The sequence below is a fragment of the Chlorocebus sabaeus genome, chromosome 1, assembly GCF_047675955.1.
Source record: "Chlorocebus sabaeus isolate Y175 chromosome 1, mChlSab1.0.hap1, whole genome shotgun sequence".
Taxonomy (NCBI): domain Eukaryota; kingdom Metazoa; phylum Chordata; class Mammalia; order Primates; family Cercopithecidae; genus Chlorocebus; species Chlorocebus sabaeus.
In genome coordinates, this window is record NC_132904.1 from 47,762,784 (window position 1) to 47,781,838 (window position 19,055).

The window sequence follows — 19,055 nt, forward strand, 5'->3', positions numbered from 1 at the left end:
GAAACCAAACAAACTTTAATTTGTGATTTACTGTTTCTTTTTTCCTTTGTTGTAGCTTGTATACAGTGGCTATAGCAAAGAAACCCTAAGACAGCGAGAACTTCAACTAAGTGTACTCAGTGCAGAATCTCTGCGGGAAAATTTTTTCTTGGGTGGAGTAACCCTGCCTTTGAAAGATTTCAACTTGAGCAAAGAGACGGTTAAATGGTATCAGCTGACTGCAGCAACATACTTGTAAACTAGTGAATGTCTGAGCTTTGGAAGCAAGAGCAGTTATAAACGTGCATGCATACATGCACACACACACAGACACACACACACTTGTTAATTTTGTACAGTATTTTTATACTTGGACAGAACTTATTAAATATACTTGCTGCATTTCAACACATCTGTTGGACCAACAGTCACATAACTAACCTTTTTGAATTTTTGGAAGCCATTGCTGTTTTAAAGTCATTATACAGAATGCTACAAACCCTAAACTTAATATATACTAATCCCTGAAAAAGACTTTGAGACAGTACTGTGTCAGTTCAACCACCTATTTTGCATTGTTTTCTATAAGGAGACAGAGCATATGTGTTTTCCTGTTATGCACCTTTTATAGCCTTTACCACTGTGTAATGTTCACAAACACCAAAGTAAAGGAAAAATGCAGGATGTTACCATAAAATCCAGCTGCTATTCATGGAGCTGAAAAACAAAGCACAAATAATAGATAGCTATGTTAAGAACTACTAAGTAGTTTATAGAAGTAGGGAAAAACATAATACTGCTTTTTATTCATGTCTTTAAAGCCCTTTTCAGAATAAGTGCCAATCACTGATGTTGTAAATAATGGTGCCTTAACTTTATATGCTTCCCTGGCACTTCATTTCTGATTTTTTTCCTGGTTTGATAAATAATTAGTACATAGGTTTCACTCACTTTCCGCTTACTAAAGACAAGAAATTATGTACATGTACTAATGTTTTTCCCACAAAATATCCTTTACTTCTGATGTATGAATTAGTTATTTAAATGGTTAAGCCATTTACGTTTTTGTTGCCGAATACCTGAATAAGACTCACCAATGTGATTGTACAATAAATTCCATCATTCCATTAAAATCCTACATTTATTCCCAGGAGTGGTAATTTCACCTCCCTACATCTATACTCCACTCCCTCAGTAAATAAGTGAAAATTGTTAACCCATGTGCCCATTCCTGAGTAGGGCAGACTCTTCACAAGAGGCCCATGACAAGAATTCTAGGGTCCAGATTGAACTTTGTCTATGTAGACCAGTTTGTCTTGTAAACTGTCTTTCTTACATGTGTAAACATTTTACATTCATGTGAAAAGTTATTTTCCTTTATATAATAGGATTCAGAATCATAAGGGACAGGATTGAAATTATTCTACAGTAACCAGTAAGAATAAGATTCGGCCGGGCGCGGTGGCTCATGCCTGTAATCCCAACATTTTGGGAGGCCAAGGTGGGCGGATCACCTGAGGTCATGAGTTTCAGACCAGCCTGGCCAACATGGCAAAACCCCATCTCCACACAAAAATTAGCCAGGCGTGGGTGGTGGCAGGCAACTGTAATCCCAGCTACTCGGAGGGCTAAGGCAGGAGAATCGCTTGAACTCAGTCACTGCCTGGGTGACAAGAGCGAAACTCCGTCTTAAAAAAAAAAGAAAAAAGAGTAAGATTTATTTTTATTAGTTACTAATTTCAGACACAATTTTGTTAATTTGGATATATACATATATATAATAATAACTCTCATGGTTAGAGTAGAAATTCAGATACTTTAAAAATGGTAATAGAAATTGTACCAGTCAGGTTGCTGTGAGAAAACTGACAAAATATGCAATAAAGAATACCAAGAGAAAAAGGACAATCGCCAATTCAGTTGCCCAGAACAGAATTTTTATGAACTGCACAAATGTTTAATGTAAATGATGATACCTACAGGGAAGAAATAGAAAAGTTGATAATATATCAGTGGGACGGGGTGGGGGAAAAACTTGAAATTTTTGGTGCCTAACACTAATGGTCCATATGTAGTTAAACCCATGAGTGTGGTATACGAATGTTTTTTTTTTTATGTTAAAATGTGTTGTCTATTTAATAAGTTAATTAAAATGCAGATCAAAGCACCGCCATTTGCTTTTTCCACAGATCATTAACATTTCCTCAAAGTGTGTAAGTACCTTTGCAAATGCAAATGTGCTAGTAATTTTCACTTAAGCTTTTGAGACTTAATTCCATTCCACCAGTTATCACTTAGACACTGTAATTTAAAAACAAACAAAAACTGTCTTGGTAGAGGTCATCGTTAATTAGACTCAACATGTACTGCCTTTTTGCAGTCTATTGTGACAGTGTCTTTTAGCACAAATAATAGAGCTAAAAAATGTCCTGTCACTTCCATTATAAGAAATCTGGATTCATATCTAAAAGTATATATAATACTGTACAGTTAAGAGTTCAGAATAAGTGGTAATGTTTTCTCTTAATTTAACTCATTTTGTGCCTTCTTTACTCATTCAAACACACATACATTTTACATATAGTTTATTTCTTTATGAAATGCTAATCTTCAGCCCATACCAAAAAATAAAAAAAGAGGGGAGCCTCTTTGCATTACTACTATCAATCAATTTTAAATTAGTTGGATTTTTAAGCATTTTTTAAAAGCTGACATTAAAGTAAATCTGAAAAACAAAAGTTTAACAAACTGACCAAGACACTAATTTTTACGTATAATCACAATATTTTATACTCACCTTTACTGACTAAAAATAATTATGCTGCATGTTGTCATGCATCAGAAGAATTATTTCTTCTTGCCAGTGTTTTGGGATTTGAAGATAATGGTTCACTCAAAGAACCTATTATTTTCTCTACTGAGGAACCCAATGTAGAACTTGCACTGATATTTTTATTACTGCCTTTATATGAATCTATAGGTATCTAAATGTTAAGGCATGTATGATCTTTGATTTCTTTTTTCAAATTAAAGTTGTATAAAAGTTTCAGTATCTTGCCTTAAATTAGTTGCCTATTTCTAGAATTCAAATATTGTGGCATTTAAAAAAGAAAACATTCACTTTTGAAACTTAGACTTCAGATCGAAAAGGACTGAACCCCCACTATCATAATCTATAAATTTATTGCCATGTTGTTTGACTAGCAGTGCATATATGAATGAATATGGTAATTAGTCTCATCTATAAGAACCAAATACTTTAATTATATTAAGGTAGTGAATAAAGATGTATAATATTTTTATTAATACCCTGAATATATTCAGTGGATTGAATGTGACTTCATAACTGTACTACGATTGTATTAAAATATTTCTGGAATAAAAGAACTCTGCTCTCATTTCTTTCCTTGTTGACAGTATATACTAACATTTTTGGTTCCAGACTTTGCTATGAGCTCAATCTTGATGTTCTTTCCATCTCACCCAGGAGTTTATTAGGTTTAATAATCCTCAATTTCAGAACTAACCTGTCAGTTGCCCCTAAAAATGTTCAAATAGAGATTCTGACCTCTGTTACTCTTCTTTTTTTTTTTTTTTTTTTTGAGAGTCTCACTCTGTCTCCCATGCCTGGAGTGCAGTGGCAACATCTCAGCTCACTGCACCCTCCATCTCCTGGGTCAAAGCAATTCTCCTGCCTCAGTCTCCTGAGTAGCTGGAACTACAGACATGTGCAACCAAGCCCGAGTAATTTTTGTATTTTTAGTAGAGATGGGGTTTTGCCATGTTTTCCAGGCTGGTCTCGAATTCCTGACCTCAAGTGATCCACCCACCTCGGCCTCCCAAACTGCTAGGATTACAGGCGGGAGCCACCGCACCCTGCCTGAGTGTTACTCTTTGAAGGTCTGGATTGCGACCACTTTGCTACAGTCCCATCACTGTTTCTCAGAAGGGAAATGCTTCTGTGAGTATATAGTCCCTGGCCTTTGGTACTTTACTTAAGATATTAAGTAGTCCTGCAGCAGTACCTTCATTCTGTAATGATAAGTGTGAAGCTGTGGTTTTCTGACCCTAAGATGACATGTGAAAGGGCCCAGAGACCAATGAAGAGCAATAACTCAATTACAGCCAGCTTTGGGGGTGACAGTTTCTGTCAGAAAAAAAGGATCTTTATTTCATCCTTACTCTTTTGAAAAACTTCATTATGCAAATCTTTAATCATTTACAAAATTAGATAACAGCCTAATGAACTCCGTGAGTGAATCCATCACACAGCTTCAACAGTTACTACCTTCAGGCTAACCTTGTTCCATCTGTATTAACTAAGATGTTCCTAGGTATGGGTATCTTTGAATTTATCCTATTTAAGATTCTTAAAACTGTGGATCAGGGCTGGGCGCAGTGGCTCACCGCTATAATCGCAGCACTTTGGGAGGCCGAGGCGGGCGGATCACGAGGCCAGGAGTTCCAGACCAGCCTGGCCAATATGGTGAAACCCCCATCTCTACTAAAAAATTAAAAAATAACAGGCGCCTGCCTGTAATCCCAGCTACTCAGAAAGCTGAGGCTGGAGAATTGTTTGAACCTGGGAAGCAGAGGTGGCAGGGAGCCGAGATCATGCCACTGCATTCTAGCCTGGGCGACAGAATAAGACTCCGTCTCCAACAACAACAAAAAAAAGCCAGGCGCAGTGATTCACGCCTGTAATCCCAGCACTTTGGGAGGCTGAGGCAGGCAGATCGCAAAGTCAGGAGTTCAAGACCAGACTGGCCAACATACTGAACCCCCATCTCTACTAAAAATACAAAAATCAGCTGGGTATGGTGGCACGCACCTGTACTCCCAGCTACTTGGGGGGCTGAGGCAGGAGAATCGCTTGAACCCAGGAGGCAAAGGTTGCAGTGAGCTGAGACTGCGCCATTGCACTCCAGCCTGAGCAACAAAGCAAGACTCTGTCTCAAAAAAAAAAAAAAAAGATCAGTAGCTTTCTTCACTTCTGAATACTTGCTAGCCATTATCGTTTCAAACGTTTTGTCTGCCACCTTTTGGAACTCTGATTAAATGCATAATGTATAATAGATATTTCCACTCGTCTTCCATGTCTTCTCTCTCTCTCTTTTTTTTTTTTTTTGTCCCTGCATTCTCAATTTTTTTTGACTTATTTTTTATTTATTTAAAAAATAAATTTATTTATTTATTTATTTTTATTTTTGAGACAGAGTCTTGCTCTGATGCCCAGGCTGGAGTGAAGTGGCACAATCTCCACTCACTGCAACCTCCGCCTCCTGGGTTCAAGCAATTTATCTGCCTCAGCCTCCCGAGTAGCTGGGATTACAGGCATGTACCACCATGCCTGGCTAATTTTTGTATTTTTAGTAGAGACAGGGTTTCACCATGTTGGCCAGGCTGGTCTCGAACTCCTGACCTTGTGATCCACCCGCCTCAGCCTCCCAAAGTGCTGGGATTACAGGCATGAGCCACTATGACCGGCCCTGACTTATTTTTTAATTCACTACTTCCAACTGTTTAACCTATCCATTAGGTTTTTAATTTTGGTGGTTGTATTTTTCTTTTTCTTTTTTTGAGACAGGGGTCTCAATCTGTTGCCCAGGTTAGAGTGCAGTGGCGTAATCATGGGTCACTGCAGCCTCAACCTCCCTGGGTTCAAATGATCCTCTCACTTCAGCCTCAAACAGCTGGGACTACAGGCACATGCCACCATGCCTGGCTAATTTTTGTATTTTTTGTAGAAATGGGGTTTTACCATGTTGCCCAGGCTGGTCTCAAACTCTCAAATACCTGGGCTCAAGCAATCTGCCCACCTTGGGTTCCCAAAGTGTTGGTATTACAGGTGTGAGCCCAGCCAATTCTTGTGTTTTTTCATTTCAGTAATCAGTATTTGGTTCTTTTTATTTGTTTGAATCACGATCCAGGGAAGATACACACAACATTGTCAAGACCATTCAAAGAAAAAAGTTGTGGGTTTCTTTGACCATTTAAAAAAAGAAAAGATTTTTCCAATAAATGGTGCTGGGACAACTGGATAACCACATGCAAAAGCATGTGTAGGACTCTTACACCACATATAAAAATTAACTCAAATGGATCAAAGACCTAAATATAAGAGCTAAAACTGGTTGGGCACAGTGGCTCACACCTGCAATCCCAGTACTTTGGGAGGTCAAGGTGGGAGGATTTCTTGAGCCCAAGAATTCGAGGCTGCAGTGAGCCAGATCGCATCAATGCACTCCAGCATGGGGGACGTCTGGACATTTCATATAAATAGAATCATAAGGCCCGGGGCGGTGGGTCACACCCAGGCTAGAGTGCAGTGGCGCCATCTCAGCTCACCGCACCCTCCACCCTCCTGGGTTCAAGCAATTATCTGCCTCAGCCTCCCAAGTAGCTGGGATTACAGGCATGGGCCACCACGCCTGACTAATTTTTGTATTTTTGGTAGAGACGGGGTTTCACTATGTTGGCCAAGCTGGTCTCAAATTCCAGGGATGACAGAGAAATCAGAGAAAAATGGAGACATCTAGGTTTGTATTAAGTTTGAGCAAACAGGATCATGTTTAACTGAAACAAAGGGGCAAGGTTTGGGAAGTGGAGTCATATTAAATTTGAGATACCTATTCCATATCTGAACTAAAAACGTAATATTGGCTAATGATAAACTTTGCTAGGAAAAAAACATTACCCAAATAGGTACCCAATTTGACTAAAATTCCTGATGATTTGGGAAAAGTTATTAATCAAATAGTGATAGATTATGGCTTTTCTTTTGGGGGGGGGTGTTGTTTTCTTGGAGAATTGACCCCTTTTTGTTATAAAGGGTTCTCTCTTTATCCCTGATAAGTTTACTTTTTTTTTTTTTTTTTTCTTTTTGAGACGGAGTCTCGCTCTGTCGCCCAGGCTGGAGTGCGGTGGCCGGATCTCAGCTCACTGCAAGCTCCGCCCGGGTTCACGCCATTCTCCTGCCTCAGCCTCCCGAGTAGCTGGGACTAAAGGCACCTGCCACCACGCCCGGCTAATTTTTTGTATTTTTAGTAGAGACTGGGTTTCACCGTGTTAGCCAGGATGGTCTAGATCTCTTGATCTCGGGATCCACTCGCCTCGGCTTCCCAAAGTGCTGGGATTACAGGCGTGAGCCACCGCGCGCGGCTATCCCTGATAACTTTATTTCAAATAGTGACAGGTTAAAAGTGGATGCTTCACTATCTAGTTTCCCAATGTCTCGCCAGTTACTTTAAACTTGTCGACAGTTTGATTTCACTGACCTCCCTCCTTCCTAGAGCTATGCTTATAAAAAAAATTTAAACATTCAAAAATTTTTAAAAGCTGCTTCATTTGCCCATTCTTTCAACGCATGGTTGTGTACCAGCACTGAGTCAGTCTTTTTCTTTCCTTTTTTTTTTTTTTTTTTTTAGACAGAGTGTTGCTCTGTTGCCCAGGTTGGCGCGCCGTGGTGCTATCTCGGCTCACCGCAATCTCCTTCACGGCTCCGATTCTCCAGCCTCAGCCTCCTTCGTAGCTGGAACCAAAGGCACCAGCCAGCACGCCCGGCTAATTTTTTGTATTTATCGAGACGGGGTTTCGCCATGTTGCACAGGCTAGGTCTGTCTTAAAAGAGCTTCTTCCGGCCAGGCGCGGTGGTTCACGCCTGTAATCCCAGCACTTTGGAAGGCCAAGGCGGGCGGATCACCTGAGGTCAGGAGCTCAAGGCCAGCCTGACCAACATGGAAAAACCCATCTCTACTAAAAATACAAAATTAGCTGGGCGTGGTGGCGCATGCCTGTTATCCCAGCTACTCAGGAGGTTGAGACAGGAGAATCGCTTGAACCCGGGAGGCGGAGGTTATGGCAAGCCGAGATTGCACCATTGCACTACAGCCTGGGAGTCAAGAGTGAAACTCCGTCTCAAAAGCTATTTCCTTGACGGTTCCTTTTTCCCAGGAAATTCAAATGCCTCATTTTATCCCTCATCCTCTTGGCCTTTGCAATCTTGCTCCCAAGGCTCTTCCCTGCCCACCAACTGTCTCACTTGGGAACACGGCTCCGTAAGCCTCTGCCCAACCCTTCCCCCGGAGAGTCCAGCGCCCCAAAGCCCTGCGCAGGGGAATTCGAGTGCGGAGGGCGGCAGGCATCCGAGGGGACCTGGTTCAACTCCTTAGACCATTTCTTCACCGTCAGTGACTCTCCCGTGACAGATAAGAGTAGGATTTAGAAATGAGAAATGGAAGCGCCGGCTGGGCGGTAGCCGCAGCCATGGCTTCCCGTGTGGTCCTCATCACATGCTATTGTATCTGTTATTTCATTAGGCGCAGGGCCGACTCTGAGGTATCTAGTTCCAGGGCAAAGCCAGGCACTGGTGAATGAGCAAACACCTGTGTATGGCTGATTCTTCTAGCCCTACCTGCTCCATGCCCACCCCCAGCGCAGCATTCGAATCTTTATGATCTCGGAGTCCGAAGTAGGGAATTTCAACGCAAACTGCTGTCAGCCTCAAATTCCCGCTCTAGCCACAAGGCTGATCAAAGACCGATGCATGCCGGGATGAGGCCCGGCCGATTGACGAATCGCTTGCGACGCTGAAATGCGTTTCGGGAGATGTAGTAACACAGACGGCGGTGACTGCGCAGCGTAGCTCCACCTCCTGCGTGCGAGGAAGCGTGGACGTGTGAGGTCACTTCCTGCGTGTTGGGTGGCTTCCTGCGGCGTTTCCATCCTCGCTCTCCTTTCGCTGCCTGACCGCCGCCATCATGGGTCGCATGCATGCTCCCGGGTGAGCTCGGGGCATCGAACCGGATTGCTGGGCGGGTGTGGGAGGAAGAGAGGGAGTGTGGGCAGCGGGCCGAGGGGATGATGTTCTGGGCTGCTCAGGCACGAGCCGCTACCTCACTTAGAGACTGCTTCTTTCCCCAGAAAGGGCCTATCCCAGTCGGCTTTGCCCTATCGACGCAGCGTCCCCACTGTAAGTAGCGCGCTGGGACCGGGGAGAATCTGGGGAGGGGGGTGGCATTTGTCTCGGGTGAAGCGACGCCGGGGTGAGGAACTTGCGTGTATGAGGAGCGCGGTTTTGCGGGTGGAGAGGGCGCTGTGCTTAGGCGCCATTCCTGGGTTCTCATCCTAAGGCTGCTTTCTATTCCATAACAGTGGTTGAAGTTGACATCTGACGACGTGAAGGAGCAGATTTACAAACTGGCCAAGAAGGGCCTGACTCCTTCACAAATCGGTGAGTGTTTGTGTAGCCTCTTTCGCCTGTCCTCGTGTGACTTGTAGGATCTAGTAGGTGGTAAAGTTATTTTAAAAATCGCAAAACCTATGATCTCGGCACTGTGCTACAGGCATCATTGTAAGCACTTTACATGTACTGATCTCGTTTAATTCTGACCACAGTACTTTGAAATAAATCTTCGTGGCTTTCCCCCCAGTTTACAGTTGAGGATCCAGAGGCACAGTGCAGCTGGATACTAACCAGCCCCAAATCACACAGCTCTCAAGTGGAGGAGTTGGAATTGGCTAAGCAGAGTGCCTGAGACAGTTCTTCACAGTTAGGTGTGGTTTGAATCTCAGTTGCCTGTGACTTCGTGCAAGTGGCTTCATTCAGCAAATGTTTACCTTCTGTGTGCTGAACATGGTTCTGGGGCCTGAGAATATACTAGCCTCCTACTCACCCGCCCAAAAAAGCCAGCCGCAATGTGCCTGTATTTCCAGATACAGGTGCAAAGGTGGGAGGATCACTTGAGCCCAGAAGTCCTAGGCTGCAGTGAGCTATGATGAAGCCACTGCACTCCTGGGTGACAGTCGCCACCTTTTTTTTTTTTTTTTGAGACAGAGGCTTGCTCTTGTCCCCCATCCTGGAGTGCAGTGGCGCGATCTCAGCTCACTGCAACCTCCACCTCCTGGATTCAAGCGATTCTCCTGCCTCAGCCTCCCGCATAGCTGGGATTACAGGCACCCGCCACCAGGCCTGGTGAATTTGTGTGTTTTTGTTTTTGTTTGAGACGGATTCTCACTCTGTCGCCCAGGCTGGAGTGCAGTGGCACGATCTCGGCTCACTGCAACCTCTGCCTCCTGGGTTCATGCAAGCAGTTCTCCTGCCTCTGCCTCCGGAGTGGCTGGGACTACAGGCAGCACCACCCCGCCCGGCTAATTTTTGTATTTTTTAGTAGAGACGGGGTTTCACCATGTTGGCCAGGCTGGTCTCAGACTCCTGACCTCAGGTGATCCACCACCTCGGCCTCCCAAAATGCTGGGATTACAGGCGTGAGCCACAGCACCTGATCCCACCTCTTAAAAGGGGGAAGGGGGATGCAAAATATCTGTACTCCTGGAGCTTGTAGTCTAATTGGAGGTATGACACACCAAAAGAAAATGTGTCATAGATTGTAAGTAATCAGAACTCATTAGAGGTTTAAAAGAAATAACGTGTAAAGTCTTTAGAAGAATGACCAAAGTTCTCAATAAATGTTAGCTGTGGAATCTCAATTCCTTTGGTCATCTGTATTCCAGCAAACTCACTGTGATGATAGTTTTCCAGCATTCTCAGTTTCCACCAGAAGGGTTTTCCTTAGTCTTGGGTAAACCTTCCTTGGATGTCTGAGTGAGCTTTATGTGCATTCCCGTGTTGGTTTCTGTGATGTATAAAAGTATACCTCCAGCTTACAGATAGGAAACTATGCCCTGATTTCTGAGCCTCGACATCATCCACTTAGTGTTTCGTGTTGAAAGTTAAAACATGATTCCCTTTTCAGGTGTGATCCTGAGAGATTCACATGGTGTTGCACAAGTACGTTTTGTGACAGGCAATAAAATCTTAAGAATTCTTAAGTCTAAGGGACTTGCTCCTGATCTTCCTGAAGATCTCTACCATTTAATTAAGAAAGCAGTTGCTGTTCGAAAGCATCTTGAGAGGAACAGAAAGGTAAGCTAATAAACAAAATCTGGTGCTAAATAGGACTGCTCGTACATGAATCTGGTTTGAATTATCCAAGGTGGCTTAGTACACAAACTAGTGTAGTGTTGCTTTGAAGTTCAAATTCTACCCAAAGAGATTTTCATTAGAGAAAGTGCGTAGTAGCTCTACATTGTCTTATTAATGTTTGATAATGTTCGGTCATTTTGGGTGGTTTTCTTGAATTGCACCAAATTTTATTTTTAGGATAAGGATGCTAAATTCCGTCTGATTCTGATAGAGAGCCGGATTCACCGTTTGGCTCGATATTATAAGACCAAGCGAGTCCTCCCTCCCAATTGGAAATAGTAAGTATCAACTCTTTTGTTGTTGTTGTTGTTGTTATCAAGCATAAGAGTCAGCCAGTAGTAAAAGTCCTGGTAGTGAATATGTTCAGCCTTGGGGGCTATTTGGTTAACTGCTCTTTGAGCTCTGGCCTGGCAGTGGGAAAACAGCCACAGGCAGTACATAATCGAATGGGTGTGGCTGCTTGTCTTTAATAAGATAGTAGGTAAATTTTCCTTTCATACCTCTACTCCCAGGAGTTTGACTTAATTTTCGCATGAATTGCTCACTATGATGATTGATTGCCAGACATTCGCAGTTTCCACCAGAAAGGTTTTTCCTTTTGTTGGCCAGTTCTTCCTTGGATGTCTGAGTGAGCATCTTCATTCATTGTGCTTCAACGCAATGCGTTGGTTCAGGTATTCAGTAGTTTGGTGCACTTTATATAGTTTGGATTTATTAACTGTTTGAGAATAGCACCATTAGTGGGGAGATTATCTGTTAACGAATATGGAGGGACCGGTATTAATCCTGATGTTCTTTGTTTCCCCTTTTTTCTTTTTCAGTGAATCATCTACAGCCTCTGCCCTGGTTGCATAAATTTGTCTGTGTACTCAAGCAATAAAATGATTGTTTAACTAAAAGCATGTTTTATGTTTATTTTCCTAGAAGAAAAATGTATATATATCAGTGGTTCATATGTGTTGATCTTGTTTGATGGGGAAGTGTTTTAGGTGACTAATGTTAGGATTCCAGGGAGCAGTAAGATAGTGTACATCACATCCCTTCATTGGCCCCTTAAACCAGTTTAGCAGCTTATAACCTCATAGGTGGTTGCCTTAAATATGGAGAACTGGAAGACACTAGGAAATAATGCCTTTGTGTTTGTTTTGGTGTCATGGCAAAAATGTTTCTAAGTTTTTTTGATACATTTAATGTTAAAGACAGGTAGATCCCTGGCAGATGTTAACCACTGGTAGCATCAGAAATAGTAATATGGGCAAAAGTAATTGCGGTTTTTGCCATTACTTTGATGCAAAAACCACAATTACTTTTGCACTAACCTAATACATAAAAGTGTCACTGGAGGGAGGGGAATCTGATATGGAGAGACATTGGATCTTGCAGTGAGGGTTAAAGATGAAGAAAGAATCTAGGGGACAGTAAACAGGCACAGTTCGTCTGGAGCGTTGGGGGTTTAGGAAGAATATTTGAAATGGGCTTGGGTTCCTGGCCTTTGAAAATATTTGGGAGGGTTAAAGTAAGATTTACTTGTTTTGGTATTGTGTTTTAATTTAATTCTTAACCTAATGGGGTACATGGGTATTGCTGCTTGAATGACCGAAATCTCAGACAACCCTAGGGAGTGGTTCAAAGTTATAAGACTTATAAGTGGTTAAGCTGCATGTCTGGCTGGTGTTTGTTTACAGAGCCACGATCTTTCAGAATTCAGAAAAAGGGCTGCACTTGGTGGCTCACACCTGTAATCTCAGCACTTTAGGAGGCTGAGGTGGGTGGATCACCTGAGGTCAGGAGTTCAAGACTAGCCTGGCCAACATGGTGAAACCCTGTCATTACTAAAAATACAGAAGTAAGCTGGGCATAGTGGCAGGCGCCTATAACCCAGGAGGCGGAAGTTGCAGTGAGCCGAGATGGCATCACTGCACTCCAGCCTGGGTGACAATGAGACTCCGTCTCAAAAAAAAAAGTTTCCATATGGTTTGTTTCCTTTTTTTTGTAACATCTATTGACCCAGTTGAAATAGCATATGCACATTATTTGTCCTCATCTATCCATGTGAGCACCTAGAATTTGTAGGTTTCCTCCAACAACTGTTTTCTTCCTTGAAAAATCATCTTTTCAAGTGGTAGGTGTCCATCTTACAGTATCCCTGTGTCGCCCAGGCTGGAGTGCAGTGGCGTGATCTCAGCTTACTGCAAGCTCCGCCTCCCGGGTTAATGCCATTTTCCTGCCTCAGCCTCCTGTGTAGTTGGGACTACAGGCACCCACCATCGTGCCCAGCTAATTTTCTGTATGTTTAGTAGAGACAGGGTTTTACTGTGTTAGCTAGGATGGTCTTGATCTCCTGACTTTGTGATCCGCCCACCTTGGCCTCCCAAAGTGCTGGGATTACAGGCATGAGCCACTGCACCCAGCCTTTTTTTTTTTTCTTTTTTTTGAGACGGAGTTTCGCTCTTGTTGCCCAGGCTGGAGTCCAGTGGCGCAATCTCGTCTCAACTGCAACCTCTGCATCCTGCGTTCAGGTGATTCTGCTGCCTCAGCCTCCCAAGTAGCTGGGATTACAGGCATAAGCTACCGTGCCTGGCTAATTTTGTATTTTTTTTTTTTAGTAGAAACGGGGTTTCACCATGTTGGTCAGGCTGGTCTTGAACTCCTGACATGTGAGCCACTGTGCCCGGCCCATCCTATTATTATTAAACTTTGCCTTTTCTGGATATTTCATATAAGTGGATTCATACAGTATCTGACTTTTCGTGCCTGGCAGTCTTTCACTTAGCATGATGTTTTTGAGGCTCACTAACATAGCATGTGTCAGTACTTCATTTCTTTTTGTGGCTGAATAGTATTTTACTGTGTGTGTGTACCACAGTTTATGCATTTATTAGTTGATGGATATTTGGATTGTTTCCACCTTTTGGCTGTTTCAAATAGTGCTGCTCTGAATATTTGTGTACATGTACTTGTTTGACTACCTGTTTTCAATTTTTGGGGTGTGTATCTAGGATAATTGGTCTAAATAACATTTTTATGCCCCTTTCCTGGCATCTTCATAATTCTGTAATCATTTATGGCTCAATCAATATTCTATGTTTACATTTCTATGACTTTTATATACAGTGTTGATGTGATTCCATAGTTATAATTCTGTAAATATATCTACAAAAAATATGTTAGTTATTACCTTGTTTTTCCATCTGCTTAGAGTTCTGTGTTCCTGTTTCTATCTCATCCCCAAACTTTGAGCCATAGTTTAATCTCAGTACATTTAAACAGGGTTACTCTTTTTGTTTTTCCTTGGTGATACCTTCCTAGGACGCTTCATCCTCTAGTGCCAGTTTAGACAGCTTACCCTGAGACCTGTAGTTCTAGGATCCCTGTTGACCATCAATCCGAATATTCTGTCTCCAGTGTTAGATTCCTCCTTCCTTATCTTCTGTCTTCCTCTTTCTTGGTTTGCACCCTTTTGGAGGATGTGGGAAACACTGCCTCTAGCAGTCCCTAACAAAAGGCTCAGTCCTTGGACCTCATTTTTTTCTGTTCATCTCAACTCTTGGTAACTTCATCTAATCTATGGTTTTCCATGCCATCTTTAAAGCTACTACATTCAAATTCATACCTCCAGGGCAGACCCTCCTTGAACTCCAGACTTAGATGTGCATCTGCCTATATCCCCCCTTGAATTGCTAATAAACACCGGATATTTGGACTCCTTTTTTTTTTTTTTTTGAGATGGAGTTTCTTGTTGCCCAGGCTGGAGTGTAATGGCACAATCTCGGCTCACTGCAACCTCCACCTCCCAGGTTCAAGTGATTCTCCTGCCTCAGCCTCCCAGTAGCTGGGATTACAGGTGCCCACCATCACTCCTGGCTAATTTTTTATACTTTTTGTAGAGATGGGGTTTCGCCATGTTGGCCAGGCTGGCCTCAACCTCCTGACCTCAAGTGATCTGCCTGCCTCGGCCTCCCAAAGTGCAGGGATTACATGCAGGAGCAACCGTGCCTGGCCGGAAATAATTTTCTTTAAACATTTTTAGCATCACTTATTTATAGCTTTAAAAACAAAAACCAAATGCTATTGCCAAGAAGTCAGATGTTATTCTGATTCCCATTCTTTTGTTTGTAACTTGGTAACTTTTTTCTTTTTTGACTCAATGCTTTCAGGATCATCTTATTAGCGCTTGGTGTTCTGAAATTTGCAAAAATACCTTGGCTTTTATTTTTTTCATGTTTTGCAAGGTACTGAGTGAACTATTTTAGTCTGAAAATTATCTTGCAGTTCTGGGAAGTTTTCTTGAATTATTCTTTTAATAATTTCTTCCCCACTATTTTCTATGTTCTCTTTGCGAAACTCATTATTTGTACATTAGACTTTCTGGAACTCCCACCATGGCCGATTGCAAGTTACTAATGGGATGTTACAACCAGGGGTTGGTATGAGATGCTCAGGAGCAGACCATTACATCGTATCTCTCCTCTGCAGATATAGCAGACATAAATGACTTGGAGACCATGAATAATAGTTAAATGGTGTGAAATAATTAGAAAGTGGTGAGTTCTGAGGATTTACTAGTTTTGAATATACTTTATCTGTGAGTGTATATGATTTTTTAATAATGCCTGTGTTTAACTGGCTTGCAGCATTCCTGAAAGCTTGAAAGTTGGCTCTTGCGAGCCCATACAAGCCAGCTCCAACGCGCACCACTGCTCAGAGTTCATCCTTGTTCCCTGACCGTTCTTTTTTTTTTCTTTTTCTTTTTTTGGAGGTAGAGTCTTGCTCTATCCCCCAGGATGGAGTGCAGTGGCATGATCTCAGCTCACTGTAACCTCCACCTCCCAAGTTCAAGTGATTCTCCTGCCTCAGCCTTTCGAGTAGCTGAGATTATAGGTGCCTGCCACCACACCTGGCTAATTTTTGTATTTTTAGTAGAGACGGGGTTTTGCCATGTTGATCAGGCTGGTCTTGAACTCCTGACCTCAGGTGATCTGCCCACCTCGGCCTCCCAAAGTGTTGGGATTATAGGCATGAGCCACTGTGCCTGGACTTGCAGTGAGTATTTTGTAAGTATGGTAGTTTCTCCACCTTTTCATGGTTTCCTTTATCCATGGTCAACAGTGGGCTGAAAATATAAAATGGAAAATTCTAGAAATAATTCATAAATTTAAAATAACTTATTACAGTATATTGTTATAATTGTTCTATTTTATTATTATTGTTGCTAATTTCTTACTGTGCCTAATTTATAAATTAAACCTTATTATAGGTATGTATGTGTAGAAAAAAACATAGCATATAAAAGATTCTATACTGTCCACAGTTTCAGGCAACCACTGGGGCCTTTGGACATATCCCCTGCGGACAATGGGGGACTATCATATTGTCTCATGGTCACTCTATGAGGTAGATAGTATTAGCATCTCCATTAGTCAGAAGAAACTAAGGCACAAAAGGTAAAGTAGGCAGACAATTTGACACACTGTTGAGATGGAAAAGTCATAAGGGAGGCTGGGTGGTGCTCCCTCCTGTCATCCCAGCACTTTGGGAGGCCGAGGTGGGCGGATCACTTGAAGTCAGGAGTTCAAGACCAGCCTGGCCAACATGGTGAAACCCCGTCTCTACTAAAACAAAAATTAGCCAGGTGTGATGGCGCGTGCCTGTAATTCCAGCTCCTTGGAAGGCTGAGGCACAAGACTTGCTTGAACCCAGGAGGTGGAAGTTGCAGTGAGCCGAGATTGTGCCACTGCACCCCAGCCTGCACTACAGTGCGAGACTCAGTCTTAAAAAAGAAAAAAAAGATGTTGTCATGGAGGAGCAGAAAGTGAAGCCATGGTCACATGAAATTGCCTAAGGATAGAAGAGTTCAGCTTCTTTCCCATCTTACCTCCACTGCACCCAGCTGGGCCCCTCTCAGACCTGCCCTCCTGGCAGTGAATGGTGTGCCTGGGTCCACCTTGGGTGTGGTAGATTGTATGACCACAACAGGCCAGATTCAGTGGCTCATGCCTGTAATCCCAGCACCTTGGGAGGCCAAGCAGGAAGACCTCTTGAGGCCAGGAGTTTGAGATCAGCCTGGGCAACATAGTGAGACTCACATCTCTACAAAAAATTAAAAAGTTAGCTGGAATTTTTTTTTTTTTTTTTTTTTTTTTCCTGGAACTTGGAAGGCTGAGGTGAGAGGATTGGTTGAACCCAAGAGTTTGAGGCTGCAGTGAGCTATGATTGGGACAGAGGGACCCTGTCTCTGGAAAAAAAAAAAAAATGACCACAACAAAGTCTGTCCCACTTGTCGTCTTAGAACCTTACTGCTCCAATCAAGATGTGGTGTCTAATTCCTCTCCCTATCAACATGGCAGGCTGTGGCTGGCTTTAACAATAGAATTCAGCTGAAGTGACACTTGAGGCATTCTGAGACCAGGGCAGAAAAGTCCTTGTTGCCTGGGACACTCGTGTCTGGGGTCCTGAGCGGCTGTGCAGGCCCACCCCGAGGTCTCCATGCTGTGAGGAAGCCTCAGCCATGTGCGGGTGCTTTGGGAAACAGCTATGGTGGAGGTCCCATGTGACAGCCCTCGCTAACCACCAGGCTCGTGAGTGAAGATACCTCCACGTGATACCTGCCTCCAGAGCCTTTGAGTCCAGCCACTCAGTCTTCCGAGCTGAAACTACAGACATTCTGGAGTATAGAAGCCATTCTGTAGTACCCTATCTGAATTCTTTTTTTTTCTTTTGTAGAGACAGGGATCTCCCTATGTTGCCCAGGCTGGTCTCAAACTCCTGTGGTCAAGTAGTTATCCTGCCTTGGCCTCCCAAAATGCTGGGATTACAGGCATGAGCCACTACACTTAGCCCTGAATTCTTGACCTACAGAATCCTTGAGCATAATCAAATGATTGTTTGAAACCACTAGGTTTTTGGGGGTAATTTGTTTCATAGCAAAAGTAACTAGAACATTTTGCTGAGGAGGAAGAGGCTGTGTTTCTACCGTCCCACGGCTGCTGGAGGGGCAGGGCAGAAGCTTTCACTTGCCTCTCCCCATTTACCATGCCTCCCAGTTCTCATCTCATCTCAGCCTGTATTGGAATTACCTGTGGATGTGTCTGTCTGCCTTGCTAGACTGGACTGTGAGCCCCTGCCAGGGAGGATGGCAGAAACTGTCTTGGTTGCCTCATATTCCCAGTGCCCAGCACAGAGCCTGGCACATAAGATAATCGGCAGATCCTTGCTGGGTACATGCACAGCAGTTGGTCTGATGTTTATTTCCCGGTTAGAACTGCTGGCAGTGGGGATCCCAAACCTTTTCCAAGGACTTCTTGGGAGCTGGAAGGAAGCTTTTGCTGGCTGCCTCCCACAGAGGCATATGATTGGACTGAAAGCAATTTTTCTGAAAGCATTCTGGTGAAATACAACATTTTGATTGAAACAATGATTTGATTGAAAATGAGTATTTCCCAGTTGCTGGGGTTTTGGTTTTTTTAAAAATAATGTTGGTCATTTTCATCCTTCATAAAGCAATTTTCAACACTTTAAGAGTTTTTAGGCAATTTTGTCCTTTTCCTGAACTTTTGAGGGGTTTTCCCTAATTATTTGTAATTTGTTTTTAGCCTACTTTTACTGTTTTTCAGTATTTGTAATAGTACAAAGTTGGGACTGCCTGATTAGTGGGCTGCTTAAATTAAGGTATGAAATACACCTCAATATTAATATATTAACATATATATAATAATTCCATTTTTGTAAAAATATTATGCACAAATATACAAATGTCTACAAAGATATCTACCAATGCTTCTTGACTAGGAGGGATTCATTGGGATACTCCCAGAAGACTTTTAAAAATACTGATTTCTTTTCTTTTTGAGACCAAGTCTCACTCTGTTGCCCAAGCTGGAGTGCAGTGGCGTTAGCTCACTGCAACCTCTGCCTCCCGAGTTCAAGTGATTCTCGTGCCTCAGCCTCCCGAGTATCTGGGACTACAGGTGTGCACCACCACATCCAGCTAATTTTTGTATTTTTAGTAGAGATGGGCTTTCACCATGTTGGCCAGGCTAGTCCCAAACTCCTGACCTCAGGTGATCCAGCTGCCTCAGCCTCCCAAAGTGTT

The 19,055-nt window shown here is 42.9% G+C and overlaps 2 protein-coding genes and 2 non-coding genes across 8 annotated transcripts in view; all 4 read left to right on the forward strand.

The window, feature by feature from the left end:
- The window catches only part of PIK3C2A (phosphatidylinositol-4-phosphate 3-kinase catalytic subunit type 2 alpha), a 116,820-nt gene extending 113,457 nt beyond the window's left edge, over window positions 1-3,363 (forward strand). For all 5 annotated transcript variants that reach the window (XM_037999644.2, XM_073017987.1, XM_037999645.2 and 2 more), the window contains one exon: window positions 56-3,363. In XM_037999644.2, coding sequence (XP_037855572.2) covers window positions 56-238 — 183 coding nt within the window. In that variant the 3' untranslated portion in view covers window positions 239-3,363. The remainder of the gene's footprint in view (window positions 1-55) is intronic.
- A 5,264-nt stretch (window positions 3,364-8,627) lies between these two features.
- RPS13 (ribosomal protein S13) lies at window positions 8,628-11,862 on the forward strand. Its single transcript, XM_008005561.3, has 6 exons — window positions 8,628-8,761; window positions 8,902-8,950; window positions 9,133-9,211; window positions 10,734-10,903; window positions 11,141-11,241; window positions 11,785-11,862. The coding sequence occupies exons 1-6, from the start codon at window positions 8,739-8,741 to the stop codon at window positions 11,816-11,818; spliced, it is 456 nt and encodes a 151-aa protein (XP_008003752.1). The 5' UTR covers window positions 8,628-8,738; the 3' UTR covers window positions 11,819-11,862.
- On the forward strand, window positions 10,497-10,586 carry LOC119624526 (small nucleolar RNA SNORD14). The gene has a single exon (XR_005240692.1). It is a non-coding gene; the product is annotated as a small nucleolar RNA SNORD14 (small nucleolar RNA).
- On the forward strand, window positions 11,505-11,595 carry LOC119624525 (small nucleolar RNA SNORD14). Its single transcript, XR_005240691.1, has one exon. It is a non-coding gene; the product is annotated as a small nucleolar RNA SNORD14 (small nucleolar RNA).
- Window positions 11,863-19,055: the final 7,193 nt, after the last annotated feature.

Coding starts and splice junctions, on each gene's coding strand:
- RPS13 (XM_008005561.3), top strand. CDS start 8,739: ATGGGTCGCATGCATGCTCCCGG. Junction 9,212..10,733: donor CCTGACTCCTTCACAAATCG/GTGAGTGTTTGT, acceptor TTCCCTTTTCAG/GTGTGATCCTGAGAGATTCA. Junction 10,904..11,140: donor ATCTTGAGAGGAACAGAAAG/GTAAGCTAATAA, acceptor TTTTATTTTTAG/GATAAGGATGCTAAATTCCG.